The sequence below is a fragment of the Lissotriton vulgaris genome, chromosome 2_1, assembly GCF_964263255.1.
Source record: "Lissotriton vulgaris chromosome 2_1, aLisVul1.2, whole genome shotgun sequence".
Lineage (NCBI taxonomy): Eukaryota > Metazoa > Chordata > Amphibia > Caudata > Salamandridae > Lissotriton > Lissotriton vulgaris.
Genome location: NC_141687.1, coordinates 286,963,498 through 286,990,911, shown reverse-complemented (window position 1 = coordinate 286,990,911; position 27,414 = coordinate 286,963,498). Strand labels below are relative to the sequence as shown.

Below are 27,414 nucleotides of genomic sequence, written 5' to 3'. Positions count from 1 at the left end.
ATTGTAAAAATTCACCACGAAGTATGTGTGCCCTTGATTCACTGAAAGTTGGAGGATCTGATAGTTCTCTTCGGTTTTTAGTTCAACAATTTCCTTAAGTAGGAGGGTAGTAGATACATATACGGATAGTCCTTCCTTAGGTCTACCAAAGAGGGAAGGACGTGCACTGGAATAAAACGTTCTATACCCCTGAAGATGGATAGCAGTCACTGACCATGTTTCCTGACAACATACTATGTTATAGTTTCTGATTGTTTCTAGCCAGTTAAGTTGATCGACTTTAGGACGCAGGCCTGCTACGTTCCAGAATATGATTGAAAGAGTCTAACTACTGGATGGTTGTACCTTGAAAGGGAGATGGGGTTGTTTAAAAGGACTTAACGCAGTTTGACCTTGAGTCGACGAAGAAGGATCTTGTGTTGAGTTCCATGACCCTTCATTCAAGATACTGTTTTCCAGGACCTTATTAGGAAATTCGCTTAAGCGGTAAGAACTATGAGAATAATCCTCAGATAAAGAGACCTTTTGGGGTACGATCAGCGTGTCTTAGATGTGCAGGTTAGAGTTGTCTAAGGACGTTGGCGTATCTGTTAGTCATTCTATATCATCTATTCCTGACAGAATGTTATAGCGATTTTGAGTGGGGATCAGAAACGGTCTTGTGGTCAGTTGATGGTTAAACCTATGCTCCTGAATAGGAGGGTTATTCCACAGTGAGGGATAAAAATAGCCTGGAGGCCTGAAATGATCATTCTGATATTGAGATGAGGGTCTAAAGTGATCAATCTGATATTGGGGTGGGGGCCTAAAACAGGCAACCTGATGTTGAAATGGGGGTCTAAGACGATCATCTCAGTGTTTAAATTGGGGCCTGAAATGATCATCCTGATGTCGGAACAGGGGTCTGATACGGTCATCCTGGAGATGGACTAGGGGCCTGGGATTAGTGACCGGGGTCATCAAATGTCTGGGGTAAAAATAGGGCAATTAACGAGCTATAATTGTATTACTACCACTAAGAGGAAACCAATTTAAAATATGACTAATTGCCCTTTTGTCTCTAAAATGTATTATTATGATATCCCCCGTTATGCTCTTTATACTGGGTCCTAGCCAGGGAAGACGCCTAACGAGTAAAATTTCACCATTTACGTTAGGAGGAAGTGGTCGATTCTGCCTGAGCCAAAAAATGACTTTATTTTTTAGTTGATTTTGATCTTCTCTCTTACCATCCTCCAGAGCCAGAACTCCAGTGAGGACTACCACAAGCGGGGCTGCTTCTGGAGGCAGATCCGCAATGTGTCTCTTAGGAATGGATGTCCTCGCGGAATCATCGTAGCCAATAGGTTTTTGGACACTTTCTGGGAGATTAGGTTTTCCGCCCCCCATGAGCCTCTTTATCTCTATTTTTCACTTGTTACCGTGTTATTTTGGGGGACATTGGTTTCAGGCTTTTAGTTTTAATTTGTGGTTTTTACCGCCTTTTGAACGGTAATGTTTGGGGATGATGTGGTAGGTATGGGCACTAGTGGGGGCCTTGGTATACCCTTAATTCCCTCTTTAATTACCCCGATTACCTGTTCTAAGTTTCCCATCTGTTGAGTTATTCTTTTCAGTCTCTCTACTAAAGGCAATATGAGAGATCTAACCAGTTTTTCAATACTTCCCATCAGATCAGTTCCCGACGTTTCTAGTATTGGGGAGGGTAGTTGAATAATTGGTGCGGGTAATGTAGTTGCATCGGATGAGGGGCTCTTAGGTTTAGCAGGATCAGTAGGAGTGATCTTCTTTCTCTGTGGTCCATTCACCCTCTTTCTCCTTTTTTTCGGGGGGTGGGCCTTGTACTCAAGGGTTTTTAGAAGTTTTATTCGGTTTTTGGGCAGACTCTACCAATGGTAATGGTGTGTCTGCCAAGGCTTCTACTTCTTGTATCGTGCTACCTAAGGAGGCAGAAAGGTTTATGATCAAATCATTATTTTTATTAGGATCGAGTGGAGGGGTTCTATCTCGGAGGAGTAGCGGTATGCTATCACCGAAAGATGCATCAGGACTCGCGCTTCCACATGGCGTGCTAATGTGAGGTGACATGGCTAGCTGTAGCGGGCCCAAAGATGAACGTTTATTCTTAATAAACTCGACAGAGCGACGTCTCTCGGCCCGTCGCTCGGCGAGTGCTATGTCCCTATCAGTTGCTATGGCGGCCCTGATGACATAATTATCCAATGTCCCTCGTTTAGCTCCTCCACCCACTAAAGATTTTTGTTTGGGGATGGGCGAGGTCATGGTACCTACTTAAAGCTATGAAAACCTAGATAGAACACACTTAGCCTTTAATGTTCTCCCTAACCAAACTGAAAACTAACATTTATCAATAACCAACGAAGCTAAATGGAAAGCTTTAGATGAGTCTGCTTACTAGAGTCGTGTGCATATCAGTCCTCGCCGTGAAATGCATGTCAAAGGGGGGGAGGCCCAGCCCAGCCTCCTCTGGCCTGTGAGGGCCTAAGAGGGCCCGGCCTTGTCCCGGGCTTTGCCCGGCGCACGCCCGCACGCGATCCCGCGACGCGGGGGGTAGTGCCTTAATTTATGCACCGTTTGGCGCGATGCTGCCAGGTGCGGCTCCTGCCGCGAAGGCAGCTGGAGGATGTAGTCTCTTCCCGGCAGGAGCTCCCCCTCCACTCAGCAGCCACTCAAGAGATGAATTAAAGTGTAGCAGCGAGAGGGGTGCGGCGGACTGTGGCAAAAAAAGAGGGACGGCGTGATAGCCAGCAGCAGGTAGGGTCATCAGGGTTCCCTGGGCACAGCGAGCAACGAGCAGCATAGGCAAAAGTCTACTGCAGGCCTTCCCTGCATTTCAAAAAGGATGACCGTCTAAGTCTAATCCTAGACCTCGTGATTTTGAACTGGTTCCCCAAAAAGGAAAAATGTCAAATGCTGTCCGTAGCTTGGGTTCTACTTAGGCTGAACATGGAAGACTGGATGGTGTCTATCCTTCTGCAGGATTTCTATTTCCACATCCCTCTCCTCCAGTCACACAGGATCCATCTCCACTTCACAGTTGGATCTGCCCACTCAGTTCAGTTCAAAGACTTTATTCGGATTACAGAATAGAAATCCATAAAAGATTGCAAATCACGTTAAAAAACAGGGCATATCCAAATCCTATACATATTAAACGACAATCTCTTTGTATACATAATAGGATATATAAACGCCATATATAAAAATTATTTAAAAAACACACTATTATTACAGAGTAGGCGGGCCATCCAATTAATAAAGAGATACCAGCATTACAGATGAATTAATTAACCGATTAAATGGGCCATGTGGCCTCAACCCTATTATTAAAAAGAAACAGCCATCAGTTAAAAATTAATTTTCCATACATTTTCTATATTTCAATGAACATATGGGATGCATTCGGGCTTTAACATTTGTAGAAAATAAAGGGCTGAGCGTGCTCTGGAAAAATGTAATTTGTTTTTTTTAAATGATTTCAAAAAGAACCGCCGGGGAGCATCCACAGAATGCTAGCACTTGTCCTCTATGGCACCCTAGAGGAACAGCAAGTAAAAAAATGGAAATAATCCATTCTAAACCTGGTCAATAAGAACCGCTCGTGGTTTGACAGGGGCATTAAGAGATAAGGCTCAGTAGCCAGAGTAGTTTTTAGCATCACAAATTTCCGGGCGCTAGTTTTTGATAGTTCTACCCCGTCTGTTTGCTTTTTTGAGCAAGATAAAGGATTCCTTTACAAACACGACGTCTTCTGCAGTTATAAAACCAGGTCTTAAAAACAAGTCTGGGCGCCCCAAATCACCAAAACAACCCTTTATATATTTTAGCCATGGGATATCAAGCATATGGTCCAGATTTATTACTACTTTCAGTAGCTCATGATTAAGGCTGAAGTCTTTATTCAGCCAGCAATTGAGCCAAAAGAGCAATGGACGTATAGCCAGAGTATCAGAGATAAATGCAGTCCCAGTTTTTTCATGTACTATTAGGTTAGCGGTACCTTTGGGAACCCCCAGGAGTTGTTTTAGGAAATTATTAGGAAATTATTCTCAGCCACCTGAAATCCTTCCGAGGCTACATATCCCCATAGTTCACTTCCATAGATGGCAGTTGCTACGCTTTTTGCCTGGTACATTTTCAGTAATGCCGCAATTGGGCACTTGCACATCTTTGTGGCAAAGTTGAGAATAGATGCATTTACTCTTGTCACTTCCCCCTTCCTTCTCCTAACCAGGGCACTCCAATCCAAACGATCATCCATTAGGACGCCCAAGTAAGAGAAGGTTAGGGTTATAGGCACCTTCTCTGCATTCACCCTAAAAAAATACTGCTTCTTAGGGCATGACCCAACTTGCATTACAAATGATTTTGAATTATTTACAGATAAATCGCGGTCTGCCATAAAACTGCAAAAGGTATCCAACAAGGTTTGCAGGCTTCTTGGGGTTCGGGCTAGGAGAACCGCGTAGTCCGCATAAAGCAGAACGGGCAGGCCCCTTCGCCCCACAAACGGAAAATCAACCCCTGTTTCTAACAAGGTCCTATCTAAGTCGTTGATATAGAGGTTAAAAAAAAACTAGACAAGGATGCACCCCTGTCTTACACCCCTTTCAATTCTGAAGTCCCTGGAGACCCCAAGGTCCTGAGCAAACCTAATATTTGCCCTCGTATCACTATGCAGATCCCTCAGGAAGTCCACCAGGTTGTCCTCCACCCCCATGGCCCTCATGGATTGCCACATTCTCCCCCGATTGACAGTCAAAAGCGGAGGAGAGATCCATGAAGGCCATGTAGATTGTCCCTTTTCGGGCAACTGTGTACTTCCCAAGGATCAGGTAAAGGTTGAGGCATTGGGCGGAACCCATATTGAATATCTGAAATGATCTTATTATCTTCCGCCCAGGTAGCCAATCTATTCAGTAGAACCCCTCCCACAACCTTAATTACGGAATTAATAAGGGGAATCGGCCTACAGTTCAATGTACTATTGTGATCATCTTTTTTGAACACTGGTACAATAGTGGATTTGTCCCAAGACTTTGGGCAACCGGCCTTAGCTGCTGCATTAAGCACACCCAGCAAGACCGGGGCCCAAAGTAAAGGATTTGATTTAAATGGGTCCGGCGGGATACTGTCCGGACCTGGCGCCTTGTTACACAACAAACCAGCAATGCCTTTTATCCACTTCGCTCTGGGAGAACAACCAAAGCATTATTTTGAGCGCTAGCTTGTGGTTGAACTAGGGTTAAATAGTTCTTAAAAATACGGCTAAAATGCGAGACCCAATCGTCTTCCAATATGTTGGTACTAAGACCTTCATCCATAACCTTTTCGAAGAGAGGTCTATTGATAATGCCCCAAAATTTAGCGCTACTACCTAATGTGCTAGGGTCTACCAATTCGCGCCAGGTTGCTTCCTTCAATTCCGCCTTGCGGGTTGCCAGTATCTTTTTGTAGTTAAGTCGAAGGGCACGGACCCAAGGTAGATCCCTCTGTTTAGCTTTCAGAGCATCCTTCAATACTCTGGCTGCTTTAGAACATGCGGAAATAAACCATTTAGGATCACTAGATGATATTTTTCGTGCAGGGACAGAAAGCAAAGCCCCCACCTTGGCAACAATCTGAGAATGAGTTGAGGACGCCTGCTGCTGAGGAGTCAGGGGACACACAAAATGCAAGTTCTGCAACACAAGACTCGTGGACCTTTTAGTAGACAAGGTTTAGAGACACCTGGGACTATTTAAGGCAACGCCCACCGTCTTTCAATTTAAGCACGGCCGGCATTACCTCCCTGGCCCTCCTATTCAATATACCACCCCCAACTGCACAAACACTGGATTGTGGTTGCTGAACAAACTCTCCATCATTTTAAAACCCTGAAGGGAAGCCTGAAGGCTAACAGAAATCAAAATATGATCTATAAAAAACCCTCCACTGCGCCCTTTAAAGGACAGCACGGGCTGTTTACTAGATGGAACAGCAAAAGACATAGACGAAAACAGATAGTATTCGTTAAGCAGATCATTGAGTACGTTTCCTTGCACTGAGTGCTCAAAGTGGAGACCTCGTACCCTGGCACATCCCATATCATCCATCTTAGTTGTTACAGGGTCACCACATGGGTGGACATTAAAGTCTCCCACTTTCATAAGGCTATGAGAAACATTAGCACAATGCTGCCTAAGAAGACCATTCAGCAGTGTTATCTGACAGACCCCCTATCTATTCAATGCATTATAAAAGTTAATTAAACACACACTAGCGTTTCCATGCTTTAATAGAATCTGCCCACTCTGTTTGCAGTTCTTCTGTTAAGCCACACTTCAGCTCGGCGAGCCTTCATAAAGGTGACAGCATTGAAAGCAGCTCACCTCAGAAGGAGGAGAATTCCCATTTTCCCTTACCTTGACGACTGGCTACTCAACAACATGCTTTCCGAATTGAAAAACAATGAATTGAGCCTTTCTACCATCTCAGAGGGTTTAAGACATTTTGGCACCGATTTCCAATGTTTCTGAATGAAGTAGTCAGTCCAGTCCTGATGTTCTTGGACTTGATAGATCTGCTAGCCTCCTGCGTTCTGTTTGTCACATGTGCCTACTGGCACACGAGGACCCTCAAATTGTGTATCTGCAAACAGTGGTTCCAACACAAAGGATATCGTGAAGCATTCATCAAGATCTCAAGAGACACTGCAGGAGATCTAAAATGGTGGATTGTGAGCAGTAACCTGTCTCAAGGGAGACCTTTCCATCTCTTCTGCTGGTGGCCACAGAGATCACAGATGTCCCCACCCTAGGATGGGGAACTTATTTGGAGGAACTGGAAATCCGAGGACTGGTCTCCTTATGAACAAAAGTTACACATCAGTCTGTTGAAAATGTGGGTGATATGGCTCTCAAGACCTTCCTCCACTCTTTCCTTCATAGTCTGTCTTTCCAGGTCTTAGCGGACAAACGATCTCAATGTGGAACCTCAACAAACAGGGAATGGTGTTATCTTCTCTGCAGAGAAGCTCTACAGCTCTGGTCCTAGGCTCAGGGCAATAAAATTTGGGTGATAGCAAATGTTAAATGTTGTATACTTGTAAAGCGCACAGCTGCCCCAGCAAAGGGGCGTCCCGGCGCTGTATACCGCTGGGGAACCCATCCTGGCTTTCCCTGTGAGATGGTCCCTCCTGGGCATCTCCAAGGTGAAGGCAAGCATCCCCGGCGCTGATGGGGCCGTTAGTAGAGATTAAGCAAGCTATTGCCCAGAGTTGCTGAGTGGGACCCATGGTTGGAGTAGGCACCGAGGCGAGAATTATCGAGTCCCCTGACCATGGCCCAAGACCCTGCCGCGTCGGGAATCGAACCCTGGTCCCGGCAAGACCTCTGCTTCCGGGTTTGCCGCCTCTAACCAGTGAGCCACACCACTCCACTAATCACCTAGTAAGAGTTCTCAACGTGTGAGCAGACCGTCTCAGCCGGTGTCAGATGGCCCCTTCACCCAGAAGTGGTCCAGGACATCATCCAATTATAGAGGATTCCTCGTGTGGATCTATTTGCCACTCACAAGAACGCTCACTGTCGGAAATGATGTGTCCCCCAAGTATCCAATACAAGGAACATTTGGGGATGCATTTAATCTGAAGTGGACTGCTTCACTCCTGTATGCATTTCCCTATACTCTTTATTGCTTGAGTGTTGCGGAACATTTGCATAGACTGTGCCCTAGTAATCCTATTAACCACAGACTGGCCTTGTAGGGTGCGGTATGAGACCTTGTCATCTCTCCCAGTGCCTTCCACTCTGTCTTCCTCACAGGATAGACCTCCTGTTTCAGTCACAGGGGCAGGTTCTACACCCCAAACCCCAGAACGTCCACCTGCACGCCTGGAGATTGAGCAGAGCAACCTGAATACATTCTATTTATCCCCTGAAGTGGTGTACAGTTCTATCCTCCATGACTCTTCAACAAGACTGTTTATTCTAGCAGATGACCCAATTTGCCAATCAATGTACAGACAAGAACCTAGCTCCTCAAGACTCATTTGTCAATGAGCCTCAGTTTTGCCCTTTATTTAACCCACCAAGGCTGTTAAGTTGCAACAGTTAAAGGCTATTTGTTGGCCTTGACCGCTTTCCTGCGTTTACTCGATGAACCTTCTCTGTTTAAATCCCCCATTGTCTTTCTATTCCTAAAGGGTCTGAAAAATAGATACCCTTCTATTTTATCGTGCTACAAAGAGGCACATACTTAATGTGTTCTTCATTTGAGCTCTTATGATTGTCCTTCAAGACGATTTTCATGATTGCCATCTTGTCAGTTTGACTTGTCAACGAGGTACAGGCTCTGAGTGTGAAGTAACCCTTCACTACTTTCTAAACTGGTGTTAAGAATCAGTTCTACCTTCCTTCCTAAGGTTATTTCCTTCCTCTGGGGTCAGTTCATCACTTTCCACCTTCTGTCCTCCTCCTAACCATATGAAGGAGGAAGAAAGGCTGCATCGAATTGACCACAAAAGAACAGTCTGCATATACATAAAACCTGTGAGCTAACCCTCACTGAGTAGCTCTTTGAGAGGTTTCAATAAATCAATGGAAAGACTATTCACAAAAGAACACTGTCCAGATGGATCCTCTTGTTTATCAATACATGCGACTCCATGACACACAAGGATCAGCCTGAGGGTATTTGTGCTTATTTTATCTGAGCTAAATCTTCTACTTCTGCTCTAGCTAAGGGGGAGAGAGGATTCTCTTGCAGATATCTGCAAAATAGCAACTTGATCCTCCCTTTATCCTTTTGCTAAGCACTTTTGTTTAGATTCTGAAGTGAGAAGGGATGGTCACTTCACCCGCTCTGTTGTTCAGGACTTCTTGGTGATGTAAGCCATGCTACCACCACTAGTTGTGGTACTGCTTAGAAAATCTATTCAAAAGGTGAGGAATCTGAAGGTCGATGTAGGAAGCGTACTCTTTATATGATGTATCAAAATGAGTCCAGGGTCCCCTTCTAAGTGGGCAGGGGCTTGCTATGGCAATCCCAAGTTGCTCTTCTAGGGGTTAGTATGGTTGAGCAGCCTTGGGCTTATCACGGAGGAGTTCAGGACATATGCTAATACACACAATAGTCCATAAATGAGAGACCTGACTCAATAAGGAGATCCCCCACCAATTTATAAAAAATAACATGTATCTTTATATAAGCTTAGGCACCAGAATCAAATTGTTCAGGTAAGTACGTTTTTAAATAGGATTTCTTTTGCACTTCGGTTCTTGTGATGTCAGTACACCTTTGGTCCTCTTCTCCTCGGGACACCTTTGGTCCTCTTCTTTTCGGGACGAGCATCTGGGTGCAGAGAGTCTTTAGGGTGTCTGGTTTCTCCAACCGGCAACCCTTGCGATTGAGGGGGCCTGCACTCTGAGGCTGCAGGTGACTTCTGGGAGTGAACTAAGAGGGCGGCTTGGGGACCATGCAGACACCATTGGCTGTGGTGCTTGGCTGCGTTGGGTTTTGGCGGTTCCAGAGTCCTTGCAGTTCTTTTGCTGTCTGCAGAATGCAGGAGACATTTCTTCTGTTCCTCAGAAGGTCTTGGTTGCTGGCAAAGTGCTTCCAGGTCTACTGGACTTTGGGGACTCAGCAGCTGCAGAACAAGTCAACCTTTGGTGCAATTGGCGAATTCAGCAGGCAGGCCGGCATGGTTGGCACAAAGTCAGTGCTGGGTCTTCTGTTCCAGCTGTGCGACTCTTCACGTCCGTCTTCTTTTTTCAGGTCGGCAGCATCTGACTTCCTGGTGCCACGGTCTCCCCTAATTACTGGGATTTAAGGGCGTCCGGGGAGTGTATGGTAGTAGCCAACCAACCACGTGCTGTGGGAAGTGGGCATAGCTCTGTCCCAGAGTTCCTAAATGTGCCAACACTAAGATGGCCACAAATGAAAAATCATGCGTACATCAGGTTAGACCACCTTCGGGGTGGTACTAGCCAGGGAGGGGGGGGGGCACAGCTAACCGACTAGCTAATTTCCCACCTGTCCAGGAGCCAAAGAGGTATGGACAAAGGAGAGTGGGCCTCCTCTCCTGTGAGGGGAGCCAGATTTGCTTTTCAAAGGTAGAAGCTTCTTTGTAGCTTGCTGGCCTGGGTGTGCAAAACCGTAGGTTATCCTGAGGGAGGGGGTGTGAACACTCTCTTCCCGTGTAGGCTTTGTTTCTGACCTCCTGAGAGCAATGACCCTCACCCTGGGGGGGGGGGTCAGAAATCTGTCTCGAACCAATCAGCCAACACACCAGAGGCTGGTAGGTTTTCAGGGGACACTTCCAAGGTGCCCTCCATGTGCATGTATTTACAAATCCACCACTGGAATCGGAGTGAGTTTATTAACAGGATATTTTTGATACCAAACATCTCTATTTTCAGTGAAGCCATCATGTAGCTGGGGAACTCGTTTTGACCAGCGTCAAGCACATGTTCTAAAATGTCTTCCCTGTTCACTTGCACTGGCAGTGATGGAACTGACCAGCAAAGGGGCATATCTGCTCATGCATGCAGTCCCTCACATGTAATACTAAAGCTGTAAGGCCTGCTGTAGGGGTGACTTACAAGTACTACATGCAGTGTAAGGGGATCTGGCACATAGGGATGTGTCTGGTCGTGTTTTCATTTTTGTCTGCACCAAAACATGCAGGCTGCAATAGCCTCCCTGTAGGAGTTTGAGTGGTCCCTTAGGGTGGCGCCACTTCCTCTTTAGTACCTCGGCCCTAGGTACCAGGGGTTCCACTTACTAGGGACTCAGAGGGTGCTAAAGCTATTGCGCAGTTAGGGAAACAATTGTACAGTTTTCGGAAAGAGATCTCACACTGGGCCTGGTTAGCAGGAACCCAGTGTACTTCCAGTCAAAATCACATCCTATACTAGGCAAAATGTGGGGGTGATCATGTCAAAAAGTAGTACTTGCCTACAGTAGATGAATCCATCAGAAGAACAAATTACTTTCCTTTGGTAACGCTTTTTCTGATCCACCCTCCTCACCATCGTATGGTTTTCTGTACCAAGAATTGTTTAGATTTTACCGTTCACTGTATACATGAATTAAATATACTTCAGCATTTATATGTAATAATGTACTTGTGTAGAAAATATTGAGAACTATCTTAGTTGAGGTGGTATCACCTGTTAGTCTCGAAACTGATGTTAGCATGCTGGCGCTTTATGGCTCCAGTGACCTCACACAGTGACACATGCGAGTCTGATTAGGAGCTGATGGCCCCTACCAGCGTGGGAGAGCTATTGGAGGAAAGCTTCTGGATCCAGACTGGTGCCTGGAATTTACAAAAGGTGAGGAATCTGCAGGTAGATAGTGTATCTGCCAGATAAAGTGTTACCAAAGGTAAGTAACTTGTTCTTTTAAAATGTTCTAGAAATGTGATTCCAGTAATTCAGAGTGGGTCCTCTGATTCTAGTAGTGATTAAGTGGGGGTAAACAGAAGTCAAAAGGTTAAGATCCTCTGGTCTAGATCACTTAAAACAGCTTTTCCTGGCTTTATGGACTGTCCCTTCCACATTCCTTCAACAGTCTGTGAGGCTCTTCCTGGATCAAGGATAGCAGTGCTTTGTTTGATTTACTGCCTCGTTAAGTGCCACCCTCTTTGTAATATTTCACTTGATTGTACTTTCATTACAGAGTTATGGGAAACTTAGTTTTAACAGTGATGTATTGCATATGCAGGTTCTACGAGCAGCAGAACAAGCTCATCTTTGGGCAGAGCTGGTGTTTCTGTATGACAAGTACGAAGAGTATGACAATGCCATTATCACCATGATGAATCATCCAACAGATGCATGGAAAGAAGGACAGTTCAAAGATATCATCACCAAGGTAGTGTTGGATTCACAGGTAGCCACTCCTGTCTGATTAACAGCTGATGCAAACCTTGTTTACCTTAGATTTTTCATGTAAAAAAATTCTAGTTTAATTCTACGGTTATGACAAATTAAGGCGTTTAGTATTACCTATTGCTTTACACATGGACAGACTTTTTTTTTGGTGGAATTACTAGTGATTGTCAATTGATAGTTGCTTTCTCGTTTTGCAGGTGGCCAACGTTGAGCTGTATTATAGGGCTATTCAGTTTTACCTGGAATTCAAACCTCTGTTACTCAATGATCTTCTCATGGTTCTCTCCCCTCGATTGGATCACAGCCGTGCAGTCAACTACTTCAGTAAGGTAATTAAGCTCTCAATTAACCACAAAATTTAATTTAATGTACCTTGATAAAACCTGTGGAAAACATTTTAGGCAGTGGTAATTTGGCAGTTTGGTAAGAGTTGTTCAGTATATGCGTTTTTGCTTTCAACACAACTTTTTTTTCCATTTTAGGTTAAGCAGCTGCCATTGGTTAAACCATACTTGCGATCAGTCCAGAACCACAACAACAAATCTGTGAATGAGTCTCTCAATAATCTCTTCATAACTGAAGAAGATTACCAGGTAAGAAGCGTGTTTGCATGACACAAAGCTTTTTTTGTTACTCTGCTACTCCTCTTCTATACGTTTCCAACTTTTTGAAACTTAAAGCTTGGCTGCCAAAGCTCAAAACTGAATTTGGCGCGGTCCTTGACATTGGAGATTTGAAAGTACCATTTATGCGTGTTTTTTCTAATAATCTTAATTAACAATGGCCTTTATTTTTTAAGAGTTTTGCATTGTGATTCTGTAGAATAGCCTTTCGTGGGAATGGATTTTTGGTATGTAGATCTCATGTAGTTTTAAGATTTTCTGAATCCTATAGCTGCCATGCCTCCTACACTGTTTTCAGTTTTGTGTTTGTTCTGAGAAAACAGTTGATTTAACTACTTTTCTTCAGGATTTTGAATATTCCTTTATGAATATGTTTTAGAGGTATTCATATATTGTAGTCCTAGGAGGTTGCTTAGTGCTCTGCAAAGTACTAGGAAATGTCACGCAGTTCAAGGTTTATCTTTAAAAGAGGACTGCACTTCAAAAGCAGTGAGAAGCATCACTGTGAAATGCCGATGGCAGCTAGGAGGTTATGCACATATGTTGCATTTGACTGTTGAATTGGTGAAGCCAGCGGTCCTGAAGGTGGGTGGGGAATAGAAGGATCATAAAGGGCAAGGAGAAGATTGCCTTGTTTTCTTGTAGGCATGAAGGTTCATGCTGCGGGTGGAGAAGCTGCAGCCTAAGAGAACCTTTTTAAGAAGGGTAGGTTTTTTTACAGGAGTTTATGGCTTTTTAAATGATGTACAGTGCCTTAAATGTGATGTTGGACCTGTAGTGGAGATTCTTGAATGGCTTTGATTTGGTTATATCTGGGTTATCGAGTGATCAAATGGCAGCACTGTGGAAGGCATATTTTAGAGCGGTAAGTGTTACCCTCAGGAAGACTGTTTAGAAAAGAATTGTGCCCATTAGTTTGGGAGATGAGGGCCACCTCTGGATTATTCAGTTAAAGTGAGAAGAAAGTTTGATTTCACTTGGGCTATGTGAAACCAGAAAGACAAAGGTATTGTATGTAAACTGTGAGTGCTAGACCAGACGATTCAATAATCATTCTACCTTGCTTCCTTTCCTATGTGTTGAGTGTATTTCTGCTATGACTAGGATATCCTGGGACATGCCTGGCTACGTTGAACACACAAAAGGTGATGGGGAAAATGCTTGCAATTTGTCTAACCACTGGCAAATCACTCAGTTTATCATGCCAACCCATTGTTCTTTTGCTCACCATGCCACCTCAGTTTGGTCCCAGCCATATGCAAATCCGTCACGACCATTCTCCTCATGTGAACAGTCCAGTCCCAATTGCCAGGCCGGGTCTTTACTGAACCGGTACACAAGCAGCCTAGCACTAGTTTAACCCTAATAAGGGCTCATCAGCCAGGTATAACTTGGTTCCATTGGCACAGTGAGCAAAGGACCCACGTCTGGGAAAAGTTATGATGGATTGAGATGCAGCCCAGAGTAACCAGTGGCTGAGATTAATTTAAGTATTTCATCCATCACTTTTTGGGTGAGTATGCATAGGCATGGGTCCCCTGCATACTGTCACCGGACAATGTACACCCGGCTAATGAGCCATAACTGGTGCTGGCCACCAAAGCAGATGCTTCTTTCAGTTGGGCCGTTCCAATTTTGGATCACTTCTAGACAGCACCGTGGTCATTTGTCCATACTTTCCCCAGGCACTTCTACATTCATTCATGTGACTGCAGAGATGGCCCTTATGCCTGCTTGGACCAGCAGGACTTTCTGGTATAACTCCCACTTATGAGACCACCTTATTGGAGAGGGGCATTGTGTCCATATTGATTTACAAGGTGAGAAATCTGCGTTAGAAGTAGCCTTCAGGACAAGAAGTTATTAAGAAAAACTAAAAAGATGTTAATGACCATTGATACTTCTAAAGAAAAAAATGGTGGTCTGATAGAGACTTCTAGCCACAGATTCCTTACCTTAGAATAATCCTGAGGTGTCATACTGGATCCAGAAATTTTTTGGGAGCAGTACTTGTGCGTTCCAGTTGGTGGCATTGTCTGACCCGGAAGTAACAAGCTCATACCTATATAGGTGCCACCCCTTTGCACTGATGTCAGTTCTTTTCTTTACATGCCAGTTAGCAACGATCCGGAGAAGAACTACCCCAGTCACTTATTGACTGGCCTTTTTTCATACCTTTTGTCGAAGAGTTTGAAACATTGTCTCCTGGTGGGCAAAATATGTGAAAGAAGGAAGTCTGGTTTCAAGCCCTGTGATGCATGTTACTGACAGATGTCGGTAGCGAATCCACACCTTGTCTGTGGTTCCTCTAGCACAACCGCCCTGCCTCTTACAGCGCAGGTTAGCGGTCTAGTGGCTATTGACTGCGGTGTATATATTTAGGAATCACTCTGGCCACAGTCGATAGACGCGGCGATCCAGGCCGGGTTGGTTACTCGTCATCTCCCCCTCACCATTGCCGGGTGATTATTAGCTGACTAATAGCTTTTTATAACGGACTAGCGCACTCGCGCTGTGTATTTTAAAAGCACTGCATCTACTTTTAGAACTTGTATCAGGCTTCACGCTTGGAACTCTGAGCGTCCTTGCCTGTTTCTCCTCGCTCCAGACCCCGGTCCGCCCCAGCTGAGTGCCGTTTGTGCGGAGGGTCGCACAGTAGAGCGCCACTTCCTGCATTTTGTGATCCACTTCCGCCCTGCCTCTTACAGCGCAGGTTAGCGGTCTAGTGGCTTAACGCCTCATCTACTTAAGATGACGTTGTGGCGGAAGCGCAGCGGACGAGCGCAGCGGGAGCGCCGACTTCGCGCCGAAGTCAAGCCAAAGTCCTGCCCGTCTGCGCCCGTCCGCGGCCGGCCGCGACCTGCGGCCCCTAACCCTGCCCAAACGCTCCGGTACTCGCCTACGGATTTATACTCCCTTCAACACTTTGCTCCCCTGCCACCCGAGGCCATCAGGCGGGCTCAAGAATGCGGCATTAATACCACTCCCTGTACGGCTATCCCTCCCCCGCCCGGACCAGTTCCAGTCAACCCCCCCTCACCTATACCTGCCACCTGTACTCTTACCATCCTGTACCTGAACACGCGCTCCTTGGTCAAACACCAACTAGAGATCTACAGCCTACTAGATGACACCAATGTAGATATTCTCTTTCTATCTGAATCTTGGTTGACTGAGGACTCTGTACCCGATATCCTAGCCGCCCTCCCCATTGGTTATTATATTTTACATGTTAATCGTCCCGGGGGACAAGCAGGCGGCGGAGTAGCAGCTATTATTCGCAAAGAACATGTTTTCTCTATCCTAAACTGCACTCCCATCTCTAATTCTCAAACCCTTGTGATCCAGCTTCGTTCAACCACCACCTCCCTTACCTGTGTTCTCATGTACAGACCCCCCATCTACATGCCGTCTTTTGCTCAATCAGTCGGGGAACTTCTTTCCCAGCTTCTTATAAATCACTCCAGAATTCTTTTCCTTGGTGATTTCAATTATTGGCCTACCGATCCCCAAGAATGCCGACTTTCTAAGCTGTTTTCAGACACTCTTACTAGCCTGAACTGTCATCAATTGATCTCTGCTCCTACCCACTGTAAGGGTCATATACTTGACCAGGTCTGGACGGCTAACCTCGATCCTTCGCCTCCCGTGATCACTCCTTGTACCTGGTCAGACCATTATTTTGTCTCTCTTTCCATTGACCTTCCTAGTTTTTCTCGCCCCCCGCGCCCCTCTAGCATCACAGCTCGCAATTGGAAGAATGCCGATATGTCAACATTTCATTCCCTTCTAGCAGCCTCAGTTCCACCAGCCTCAGAACCTGTCTCTCTCCAAGCCTCCACTCTTGAGCACTGGCTGAAGGCAGCTGCCGACACTGTCGCCCCTTTAAAGTCCATTAAAGTCTCACGCCCCCATGATGCTCAGCGTTGGTATACTGACCAGCTGAAACGAGACAAACTAGCTCTTCGCCAGGCCGAACGGCGCTGGCGCCATAAGTATGACCCAGCACTTAAGACTGAATTTACAAGCTTACTCAGTAAATATAAATCTTCTATCCTAGAGGCTAAGACATCTTATTTTTCTTGTAAAATCCTGGAGTCGGCCTCAAAAGCCAAAGACATCTTCTCGATTGTCAACGAGCTTTCCCTTCCTGATCGTGTCACTCTCCCACCCGTTCCCACTCAGGCCCTGTGCGATGAGCTCAATGCCTTCTTTCAAGATAAGATCTCCATAATTAAAAACAACATCTCTCCACCTTCCCCTTCCAAATCCTTTCCCCTCCCCCTTGAAAATCCTCAGAAATTCCTAACTTTCCCTCCCATCTCCATCACCGAATTCCACAGTCTTCTTCACAAAGTAAGCTCCGGGTCCCCGAAGGACTGCTGCCCCCCACATATTTTCAAAGAAATCTTCACGCACTGCCCTGATCCTGCTCTAGCTCTTCTCAACTCCTCCTTAACATCAGGTGTTGTCCCAGAAGCTTTCAAGCAGGCGGTAGTGTTACCCATCCTGAAAAAGCCCAGCGCAGACCCCCTAGTGCTGAGCAATTATAGACCTATCTCTCTCCTCCCTTTTCTGGGAAAGATCTTAGAGACCTACGTCACTAAGTGCTTGAGCACTTTCATTGAGACTTCTCTTTTCCTTGATCCCCAGCAGGCGGGCTTTCGCCCCCTGCACTCTACAGAGATGGTGATTGCAGCTGTGATGGACACACTTAGAACTGGGGCCGATAACAACATCCCCCAAGCCCTCGTACTGCTAGACCTGTCGGCGGCTTTTGACACGGTCGATCATACTATCTTGATCGACCGTGTCAGCAACGCCGGCATTCGGGGCACTGCTCTTGACTGGGTTTGATCCTTCTTGCAAGGACGCTCCCAGGCAGTCCACCTCTCCTCCTTCTCTGCTTCTTTTCTTCCCCTCACTTGCGGTGTCCCCCAGGGTTCTGCCCTTTCCCCCCTCCTCTTCAATCTATATATGCAACCACTCATGGCTTCTCTTCATCATTCCTCCGCCACAATATACAACTACGCCGATGATTTACAACTGATCTTCCCATTAGATACCACACTTTCCTCCCGCCTCAACTTCCAAACTACTATGTTATTCATCTCTGACTGGATGGCTCACAGCCAGCTCAAGTTGAATCCGTCTAAAACGGAACTTGTACTGGTGGGCGGTCCTACCAATCCTTGGGATGGCAACTACTGGCCCCCTTCTTTGGGTCTCCCCCCTAGCCCGGTCAGCTCTGTGAAAAGCCTAGGAGTGATCATCTCTGAGGATCTCTCTATGAAACCTCAGATCTCAGCAGTAACATCGTCCTGCTTTTTCCAGCTACGCAGAATCCGTAAGATCTGTAGATTTCTAACCAGAGAAGCACTCACACTAGTTATACTGGCTTTGGTCATCTCCAGGATTGACTTTGCCAACATCCTGTACGTGGGGATTCCTGTTTATCAGCTCCAAAAACTTCAACTGATCCAGAACCAGGCTGCCCGACTGGTGTACCATCAACCCAAACACCAGCACGTCTCCCCGCTCCTGAAGAGCCTTCACTGGCTCCCAGTAGCTAAACGGTGCTCTTTCAAGCTCGGCTGCACCCTATTCAAATCTTTGCACAACCAGGCCCCTGAGTTAATTTCCTCCAAGCTTAAGCGTTACCTTCCTACCCGCAATTTACGTTCCTCTACTGACAATCTTCTTTGCACTCCATCATTTCGCCGTAAAAAACACGGTGGTTTATGCTTCTCCTTCTTAGGTCCCTCCTTTTGGAACTCCCTCCCTTCTTCCTTTCGCTTTTGTTCCTCATATGAGTTGTTCCGCAAAACTCTGAAAACTCACCTTTTCAAGGCGGCCTTTGAGTAACTCCTCTGCCCTGGTTAGCTATGTTTGTTATGAGCGCCAAGAAACCGTCCCGGTGTACGTGCGCGGTATAAATTTTTTTAACATAACATAACATAACATAACAACCATGACACCGAGACCTACTCGTCAAGACCTGCGTTGATTGTTGCGCCATGCACCCCAAGGCCTTAAGGGAGTGGTCTGTTAAGCTCCTTGCTGCTTGACATGCAACACTGTGACTGTCTCGATCCCCGTCGAGAGGAAGGTCCCAGTATCGGTTGTGGAGCCATTCGAAGGACTAATCACATTTGAAGTTGTCCGGGTAAGTCCCACAAATGGAAGAAGAGCAAGAAGTTGAAGAGGTCTTTGACTTTGCCCCCTCCGTCAGTCCTCCATCGAGATGAGGAAGCATCGACATGCAAGGCCTGAGTAGCCTCCGTGCCACCCCAAGTTTCCTGGAGCCAGAACAACGCCCGCCAAACTGCGTGAATTTTGAGGCATGAACTAGCTAAGGGTGACTGCCTTTCTGGGGATGTCCAGGCCCATGCCCTTTGATGGCTCCTGTTCCTTCAGAGACCAGGTGAACTAGACAAGGACAGCAGAGCTACAGCTAGGTCCTTGGGCCATTCCGTGGCCACTCACCAACGATTGTCCACCTTCCAATCACAGCCACATCACCAACTGTGCAGCCACCATGGCAAGCAGACTTTCAGTCCTTGCGTGACCCACAGGCATCATTGGTCAGTAAGTCAGAGGTCTTAGCCAGTCCATTACCACCCTGCCCCTTTAGTTTGCCCACCGACCATCATGGCACCCACTGGAAGGCAGGATACGTCACCATCACCTGTGCCACTGGAGGTTGATAATATCTGACCGCTGGGTTCTCCACAATGTCCAAAGGGACTACTCCTTTCCCTTTGTGACTAACCCTCCACCCATGCCGCTTACCTGCAACAGACTGACTGAGGACCACATTTCCTTACTTAGCCAGGATGTGCAGGCTCTCTTGGCTGAGGGAGCCTCAGAGAGTGTTGTGGCATCAGAAGTAGGTTGTGCTTTCTATTCCCACTACCTTCTAGTGCCCAAAAAGGACGGATGCTTACGCCCTATCCGAGACTTGCGCCCTATCCGAGACTCGCGCCCTATCCAAGACTTGCGCCCTATTCTAGACTTGCGCCCCCTCAGTTTCTTCCTGAAAATGGGAAAATTCTGAATGCTCACGCTCTCTCATGTTCTGTCTGTCCTGGACCCAGAAGACTGGATGGCATCTTTCGACTTGCAAGATACATACTTCCACATTCCCGTCCTCCTTTCCCACAGATGTTCCCTGCAGTTCATGGTGGGCTATGGACCCGGGCCCCGCGGTCCCGTGTCCAGATCCTGTTGGCCCAGCGGCTCCGCATGCGGCTCCAGCCCCGTGCCACAGGATCCTATGCCGTAGGCTCTGTCTGGCCCCACGAGGTGCAACGTTGCCGGCTCTGACGCCACCCTTGGCGCTGCACTGGGTGCCGTTTATCCCACCCTTGCCCCGGTTCCAGGACCATTTTGTTCCGACCTGGGATCCGCATTGGGAGGCGGGCCGGCCCCGGCCAGCGCCGTTTTCTGCGCCGTTTCCAACGCTGTTTGTTCCTTCTCTGGCTCCCCTGCGGCTGCGACCGGAGGTGGAGGAGGACTGGGAAGGATCCGAAGACCCTCTTGCCCGGCAGTGTGACTCCAAGCAGGATTGGGTGGACGATCTGGATGACGCTGGCGATCTCGATGTCTTTTCTGAACCCTGCCTACGATGGAGGAGGGCGCTTCCTACACAATGGTTCTCTGTCAGGCGGCTGAGGCCCTCAACCTCCCCACGGTGGCCCTCAAAATCAACCACCTCACTGAGATGCTCCAGACGGTGTCTACTTCGTCGGAGCCATTGCTTCCCTTCAATGACGCCCTTACTGACGTCCTCTTGAGCACTTGTTTGCGAACAGCCATGGGGCCTCCTGTGGATAAAAACTTTGCCAGACGCCACCGCCCATCCCCGGGCGACCCTACCTTTCTGACCACCCATCCCACGCCTGAGAGTCTGGTCATCCAGGCCTCGATGTCGCAGAGTGCTTTTCCCATGGCTCCGCGGGATAAGGACTCCAAGAAAGAGGTAAGCGGTTGTTCTCTTCTGCCAGCTTGGGGCTGCGGTCGGTGAACACCGCCTGCTTGTTGGGCCGCTACTCTCAAGCAGTGTGGGATACCGTTGCTCAAGTGTTGCCTCAGTGTTCTGAGGAAGTCCAGGCTGTCCTTTCACAAGCGATTGCTGAAAGAAAGGATACGGCTAGGTTCGCCATTCAGTGTGGTTTGGACACCGCAGACTCGTTGGGCAGGGTGATGTCTACAACGGTGCCGTTGCCTCGCCTGGGTACGTTCGACTGGGTTCTTGCCCAATGTCCAGGGCTCGCTCATGGATATGCCCTTCGACGGCACCCGCTTGTTTGGCGATAAGGCTGACCGTGACTTGGAGCGTTCTAAGGACTCGCGGGCCACGGCCAAGTCCTTGGGTCTTTCTGCTAACAACCCCGCCACTCCTGGTTTTTGTTCCTTTCGTGGCCAGGGCAGAGGTACCCAGGCAAGTTCCTCCACGAGCCTGTGCAGACCCAGCCCCAGCACGGCCGTGGCCGCGGCTTCCGGCGGGGCGGGGAATCCGCACGCTGGTCAGTCCGCCTCCACCCCCGCTGCTCCTTCCTCCAAATCTTCCTAGTCCGTGCTTTGTGGAGCACTCCACACCGGTGGGGGGCAGGATCCGCCACCACCTCCCCCATTTGCGCGAGATCACGTCGGACGAATGGGTGCTGCAAATAATCCGCAAGGGTTATTCCCTCCCCTTTCAGTCCTCCCCTCTTGCCATGCCACCTCGGTGTCACTGCATGTCGGGGGACCATCTTGTGCTTCTTTGGCAGGAAGTTACGGCCCTCTTGGTCAAGGGGGCCATAGAGTGTGTTCCCAGACAGGAAGTAGGGAGTGGTTATTATTCCCACTACTTTCTGATCCCCAGGAAGGGCAAGGGGGCCTGTGCCCCATCTTGGACCTCCGGGACGTCAATCGCTTCCTCTGGAAGGATAAGTTCAAAATGCTGACTCTGGCTCAGGTCTTGGCTGCCCTAGACCCTGGCAAATGGATGGTATTGTTGGACTTGCAGGATGCCTATTTTCACATCTGTCCTGCCGTCCCATCGACGTTACCTGTGGTTCGTGGTGGGCCGGGAGCATTTTCAGTTTGCTGTACTACCCTTACCAGCTCCCCTCGGTGTTCACGAAAGTGATGCCGGTGGTCGCAGCTCATCTGCGCAGGTCTGGGGTGTCAGTCTTCCCCTACCTAGACGACTGGTTGCTGAAGGCAGGCTCGCCACAAACGGTCGTCAGCCACCTTCAGACTACGGCCGACCTCCTGCATCTGCTGAGGTTTTCCATCAATGTGCCGAAGTCGCTCCTGAGTCCCTCTCAGAAGCTCTCCTTCCTCGGAGCAGGTCTGGATACAACGCTGTTTCGGGTTTATCCTCCCGAGCAGCGAGCCCGGGATATTCAGGCTATGATTCCAATCTTTCGGCCTCTATCCTGGGTGTCAGTCCGGATGACCCTCCGGCTCCTGGGCCTGATGGCCTCCTGCATCCTGCTAGTGCAACATGCCAGATGGTATATGCGGGCTCTGCAGTGGGACCTGAAGTTCCAGTGGGCACAGCATCAGGCAACCTGTCCGATCATGTCCAGATCTTGGATGGCACTGCTCAACCATTGCAGTGGTGGCTAACGAATCGAGATTGGGTCAGTGGCCGATCCCTCTCCTTTCCCCAACCGGAGCACACAGTGGTGACTGATGTGTCCCTCCTGAGATGGGAAGGCCACTTAGGAGAGGTGGAGATCAGAGGCCTCTGGTATCCGGTGGAGCCCCGGCTCCATATCTACCCTTTTCGAGCTGCGGGCCATCTGACTTGCACTGAAAGCATTCCTTCCCTCTGTCCGGGGAAGTGTGGTGCAGGTGTTCACGGACAACACCACCTCCATGTGGTATTGCAACAAACAGGGCGGGTGGGGTCCTGGACCCTTTGTCAAGAGGCTCTGCGTCTCTGGACATGGCTGGAACTTCAAGGCATTACCTTGGTGGTTCAACACCTTGCAGGTTCTCTGAACGCCAGGGCGGACAAACTCAGCCGCTGGTGCATAATGGATCACGAATGGCGTCTGAACTCTGACGTGGCGCAAGGTCTCTTTCTGCAGTGGGGAGATCCTTGGTTATATCTATTCGCCACCAAAGAGAACGCGTAATGTCATCAGTTCTGCACGTTGGTATTTCCAAGGCTTCACTCGCTTGGCGACTCTTTTCGGCGCGAGTGGAGTTGCGGTCTGTTGTACACCTTTCCGCCTATACCACTTCTGCCCAGAGTGCTGAAGATCAGGCGCGACCGGGCCCAAGTCACCCTTGTGGCTCTGGATTGGACACGAAGATACAGGTATCCCAAGCTACTCAGCATGGTGGTCGAGCCCCCGATCCGTCTGCCTCTTCGGGAGGATCGTCTGTTGCAGCAGCAGGGGACAGTCCTTCACCCGAACCTGTCCAGCCTCCACCTCCATGCTTGGAGATTGAGCGGTGACAATTGACAGCTTTCGACCTTCCTCCCGAAGTCTGTGATGTTATTTTGGCAGCCAGGCGTCCTTCAACTAAAACTGTATACGCCTGCAGGTGGAACAAATATGTGGCATGGTGCACAACAAAGGCTGTGGATCCCCTTTCTGCCCCTCCATCTGAGGTCCTTCTGTTCCTTCTATCTTTGGCCCAGCAGGGCTCTGCTCTGGGCACGATCAAAGGTTATCTTTCGGCCATCTTTGCCTTTCTACAGCTACCACATCAGCCTTCTTTTTTACTTTTATTTTTTTTATTGATTTTCATTACAACAAAGCAAGAAATCATTCTTGTAGAAAATAAAGCAGTATAGCACAACACTTTATCACCATAGATATCAATTAGTATTACAAAGTCACCAATTTGCCTTTCCGCAGTACCTGAAACTAGGCCCCTTCCCTCAACCCATAAATCATCACGTCTCATCCAAGTCCGAGTCTTCATCTTCTCTGTCCGGAGGTGGTTCGCAAAAATCACCCTTATATTTATTCCATGCCCCCCAAATTTTACTCCACTTTTTAGGGCACCCTCTACTACTGAACACTTCCCTTTCGGCAAACATGGCTGCATCCATGTCCCTAACCCACGCTGCCAGAGGCGGGACCTCTGCCCCTCCCCACTTTTGTGCTATGTTCCTCCTGGCATCATAATTCCTAGTGTTACCCAGCTCTGCCCTAATTAGCCTTCTCTTTTTAAGTCCCCGGTTGTTAACCGTTTCCTCAAAGGCATACGTTTCCACCTGTGCCTTTCATAATGCCTCAGTGGGACTTGAATCTTGTCTTGACCTTTCTGGTGTGCGCTCCCTTTGAGCCCCTTCATAACTGTCCCTTACGTCTTCTCACTCTTAAGACTGCTTTCCTGGTAGTTATCACCTCTGCCAGAAGGGTGAGTGAGCTTCAGGCTCTCTTCTAAACCTCCTTACCTCTCTGTTCATCCAGACCAGGTGGTTCTGAGGACCCGTCCTTCCTTCTTGCCAACGGTTGTCACGCCCTTCCACATGGGGCAGACCATCACTTTGCCCACCTTCTTTCTGCATCCATCTAGGGAGGAGAGGCTCAACCGTCTGGACCCAAAACGGGCGCTCGCTTTCTATCTGCAGCATACACAACAGTTCCGGATGGATGACCAGCTCTTTGTTGGATACGTGGGCGCCAAAAAATGTTGGCCGTGCACAAGCAGACCATCTCCCGGTGGATCGTTCTGTGCATCAAAGCACGTTAATCCTTGGCTCAGAAGGAGCCTCCTCTGGGGCTGCGTGCCCATTCCACCAGGGCGACTGCAGCCACTGTAGACAGTTGTCAGGCAGCTACGTGGGCCTCGCTGCACACGTTTACCAAGCACTACTGCCTTGACAGTCCGGTCCGGGGAGATGGCTTCTTTAGCCGTTCTGTGCTCCATGACTATCTGGTGTAATCTTGTCTGCAGACCCGCCACCGGGGTTGGTATTGCTGGGGTATCTATTCTAAGGTAAGGAATCTATCACTAACGTGTCTCTTTCAGATGCACAAGTTAATACTTGTATAGCAATATATCTGTAAGAGACATTAGTTAGTGATAGATTCCTTACCGCCCCACCCATCCTCCCTGTTCTGCGAACTGATTACTAGGGTTACGGTCACCCCTTTCAGGGCCCTAGTTTTATGCACCAATGGGTAGTATCTTGCGTAGCTCTGCGTTCCTAGCACGGCAAGTCGTGTACAGAACTGACGTCAGCGCGCATGAATGGCTCCTAAGTAGTCTCCGTGACGTCATCTCTGAGCTTACTACGCCAGTGATGGACATGGAGCCGCAGGACGCCACCTACTGACGCACAGAGGTACTATAAGTAAAACTTTCCGGATCCAGTCTGACGCCTGGGGAAATTCTATGGTAAGGAATGTTGCATTAGTGGCCTCGCGGGTTGATTACTGTAATGTCCTTTATGCTGGACAAAGGTCTCTTGCAGCGTCTACAGACAGTACAGAACGCGGCGGCCAAATTTGCGCTAGACGCCCCTAGACTATCCTCCGCCACGGCGGCCAGGAAAACCCTACACTGGCTCCCTATTGAGTCTAGGATTGCCTTTAAGACCCTCTGTCTGACCTACGGGGCGCTCACTGGTAAGGGGGCTGAGGGCATGAGGAAACTGCTGCATCCTTCCGCTCCGGAGAGAGCTCTCCGATCCTCAAGCAAGAATCTGCTGGTGGTTCCCCGCATTCGTAAAACTAAATGGGGTGGGAGGGCTTTTTCAGCTGTAGCCCCTAAATTGTGGAACAGTCTGCCTCTTGCTATTAAAACACAGCCAACGGTCCAGAACTTTCGGAAAGCCCTGAAAACGTGGCTGTTCACCAAGGCCTATCCGTAGTGCTTGTTATCTGTCCACTTTTATATTATTTTTTAGACGCCTGGATGCCTCCGGGCTTAGTTGCGAAATATAACTCATACCATTACCATTACCATCACTAACTAATGTCTCCTACAGATATATTGTTACACAAGTAGTAACTTGTGCATCTAGTACATCCCAAATGATTCAGACAACTGTACAATCAAATGCATTGCAGATACTTTCAGAGGGTTCATTTGTGATCCCAACATTGGGACCCGGTCAATCATCAGCCCATCCAATGTTGCCGGGATGGGCGAAACATTGTGTAGTGTCTGTCGCCAAGTATTGTAATTCATGATTGGTGTTTAGACCCAATTTGACACTCGTTAGTCTCATGATCCTTAGGGATTCCCTCCTTTAAAGTGTCAGTTCCCTGTCCCCCCACCCCTCTCCTCCCCTCCCCCCCCCCCCACCCCTCAGGGGTCTCTTGGTACAAAATTGAAACCATAAAAATTGAAAGTTCCGTTTGTCCTGTGCTGTACATTCGGCTATGTGCATGGCTATGGGATATCTAGTGTCCCCCTACTTCACAGCCCTCATATGTTCGCCAATCCTATCCTCCAGGGTTCTGATTGCACTGCCAATGTATCCGCGCTTGCATTTACATTCAATGGCATATACCACAAATTTGGTGTAGGAGACGATATTGGTCTTAATTATGTAGGTCGTGTTGTCGGGTCTAGTCAATGGTTTCCTTCTATCCATGGCCCATCTGCACATCTAAAAAAAAGCCCAACGTGAATGATGTGAGCCAATGATCCTGTCCTTCCCTCCTCAGGTAACTAGAACTCAATCTTTTTCAAACATCTGCCTCTGTGGTATGTAATCTCTGGCCTAGAATATGTAAAGTCCTGCAGTGTCTTGTCAGCAAGGAGTATATGCCAATGTCTTTTCATGCTACGTGTGAGTCTTGGCAAGTGTGTAACTAGGCGGACAATCTCCTTGCTAGACTTCCTGGACTTGTCCTTAAGAGTGTTTAACCTATTGACCTAATAGATTCTATTAAGCGCATTGTTAACAGTGCTGTGACTATAGCCTCCGTATTTAAATCTAGATTCCATACCATGTAAGCATTCAATAAAGTCAGATACAGTGCTACAGTTACGTCTCGCATGCATGAATTGGAAATGGCATTGATTTGATGTATGTGTTTGTGCTTGACGTGTGAAGAATGGCATTACATGCCTTGGGTTTCCAAAACAGTCTGCTTTGAATCTTGTTATCCTATATAAAGAGTTCGACATTCAGAAATTATACTTTTCTGATTGTATTGAAAAGTCAATCTGATATTGTACTCCTTGTTATTCAAATGTTTAAAGAAATAAAGTAGTTTGTTTGTTGACCCTGTCCATGTAATCAGACAATCGTCAATGTATCTGCCCCAGAATAGGATGGAGTTGTTCCACTCACTACCTCTTGTACTCCAGATCCACTCTTCCTCCAACCTGCCCATAAACAGTTTAGCATACGAGGGGGAAAATTTCGTACCCATAGTCACCCCCTGTGTCTGTCTGTACCACTGGTGTTTGAAAAGAAAAACATTTGTTCGAGGCATATGAGCTGCAGATCGTACACTATGCATTAGATCACCACCTGGTGTTGGGCTCGGATGATTGCAGGTTGTTGTCTTCTTGGAGAAGTCTTTGTAGTCACGATATAGGTGACTCCTCCCTTGGACAATACTGCGCATGGGCATCTGCTCCATCCTTAGATTGTTTTTTTCCGCCACTGGGTTCGGATGAAAGCTTCTACGCTCCGGCTAGAAAACAATTTCCAGCAACTTCGAAGCGCAAAACTTCCACAAACTTCAAGAAACTACCTTCGACATCGAAGACCAGGCTTTTCGAAAACATAACTTCCATTCTGGTCATCGAAGTGGGCCGTTAGGCCTATCGACGCCGTGCGGCCTACACCACATGGAAAGAACTCCGTTCAAGAAATGCCCGAAATGCGATAGCGTAGCGATCATCACAAGGTTCGCAACCTCTGTCTATCGCTGGATCACAACGAGTCGACCTGCACAGCTTGTGCG

General features: G+C 47.8%; 1 protein-coding gene across 1 annotated transcript in view; it reads left to right on the top strand.

The window, feature by feature from the left end:
* CLTC (clathrin heavy chain) overlaps positions 1–27,414 on the top strand; it is a 972,839-nt gene that overhangs the window by 802,992 nt on the left and 142,433 nt on the right. The window contains exons 26-28 of the mRNA XM_086954957.1: positions 11,731–11,880; positions 12,098–12,229; positions 12,383–12,493. Coding sequence (XP_086811083.1) covers positions 11,731–11,880; positions 12,098–12,229; positions 12,383–12,493 — 393 coding nt within the window. The remainder of the gene's footprint in view (positions 1–11,730; positions 11,881–12,097; positions 12,230–12,382; positions 12,494–27,414) is intronic.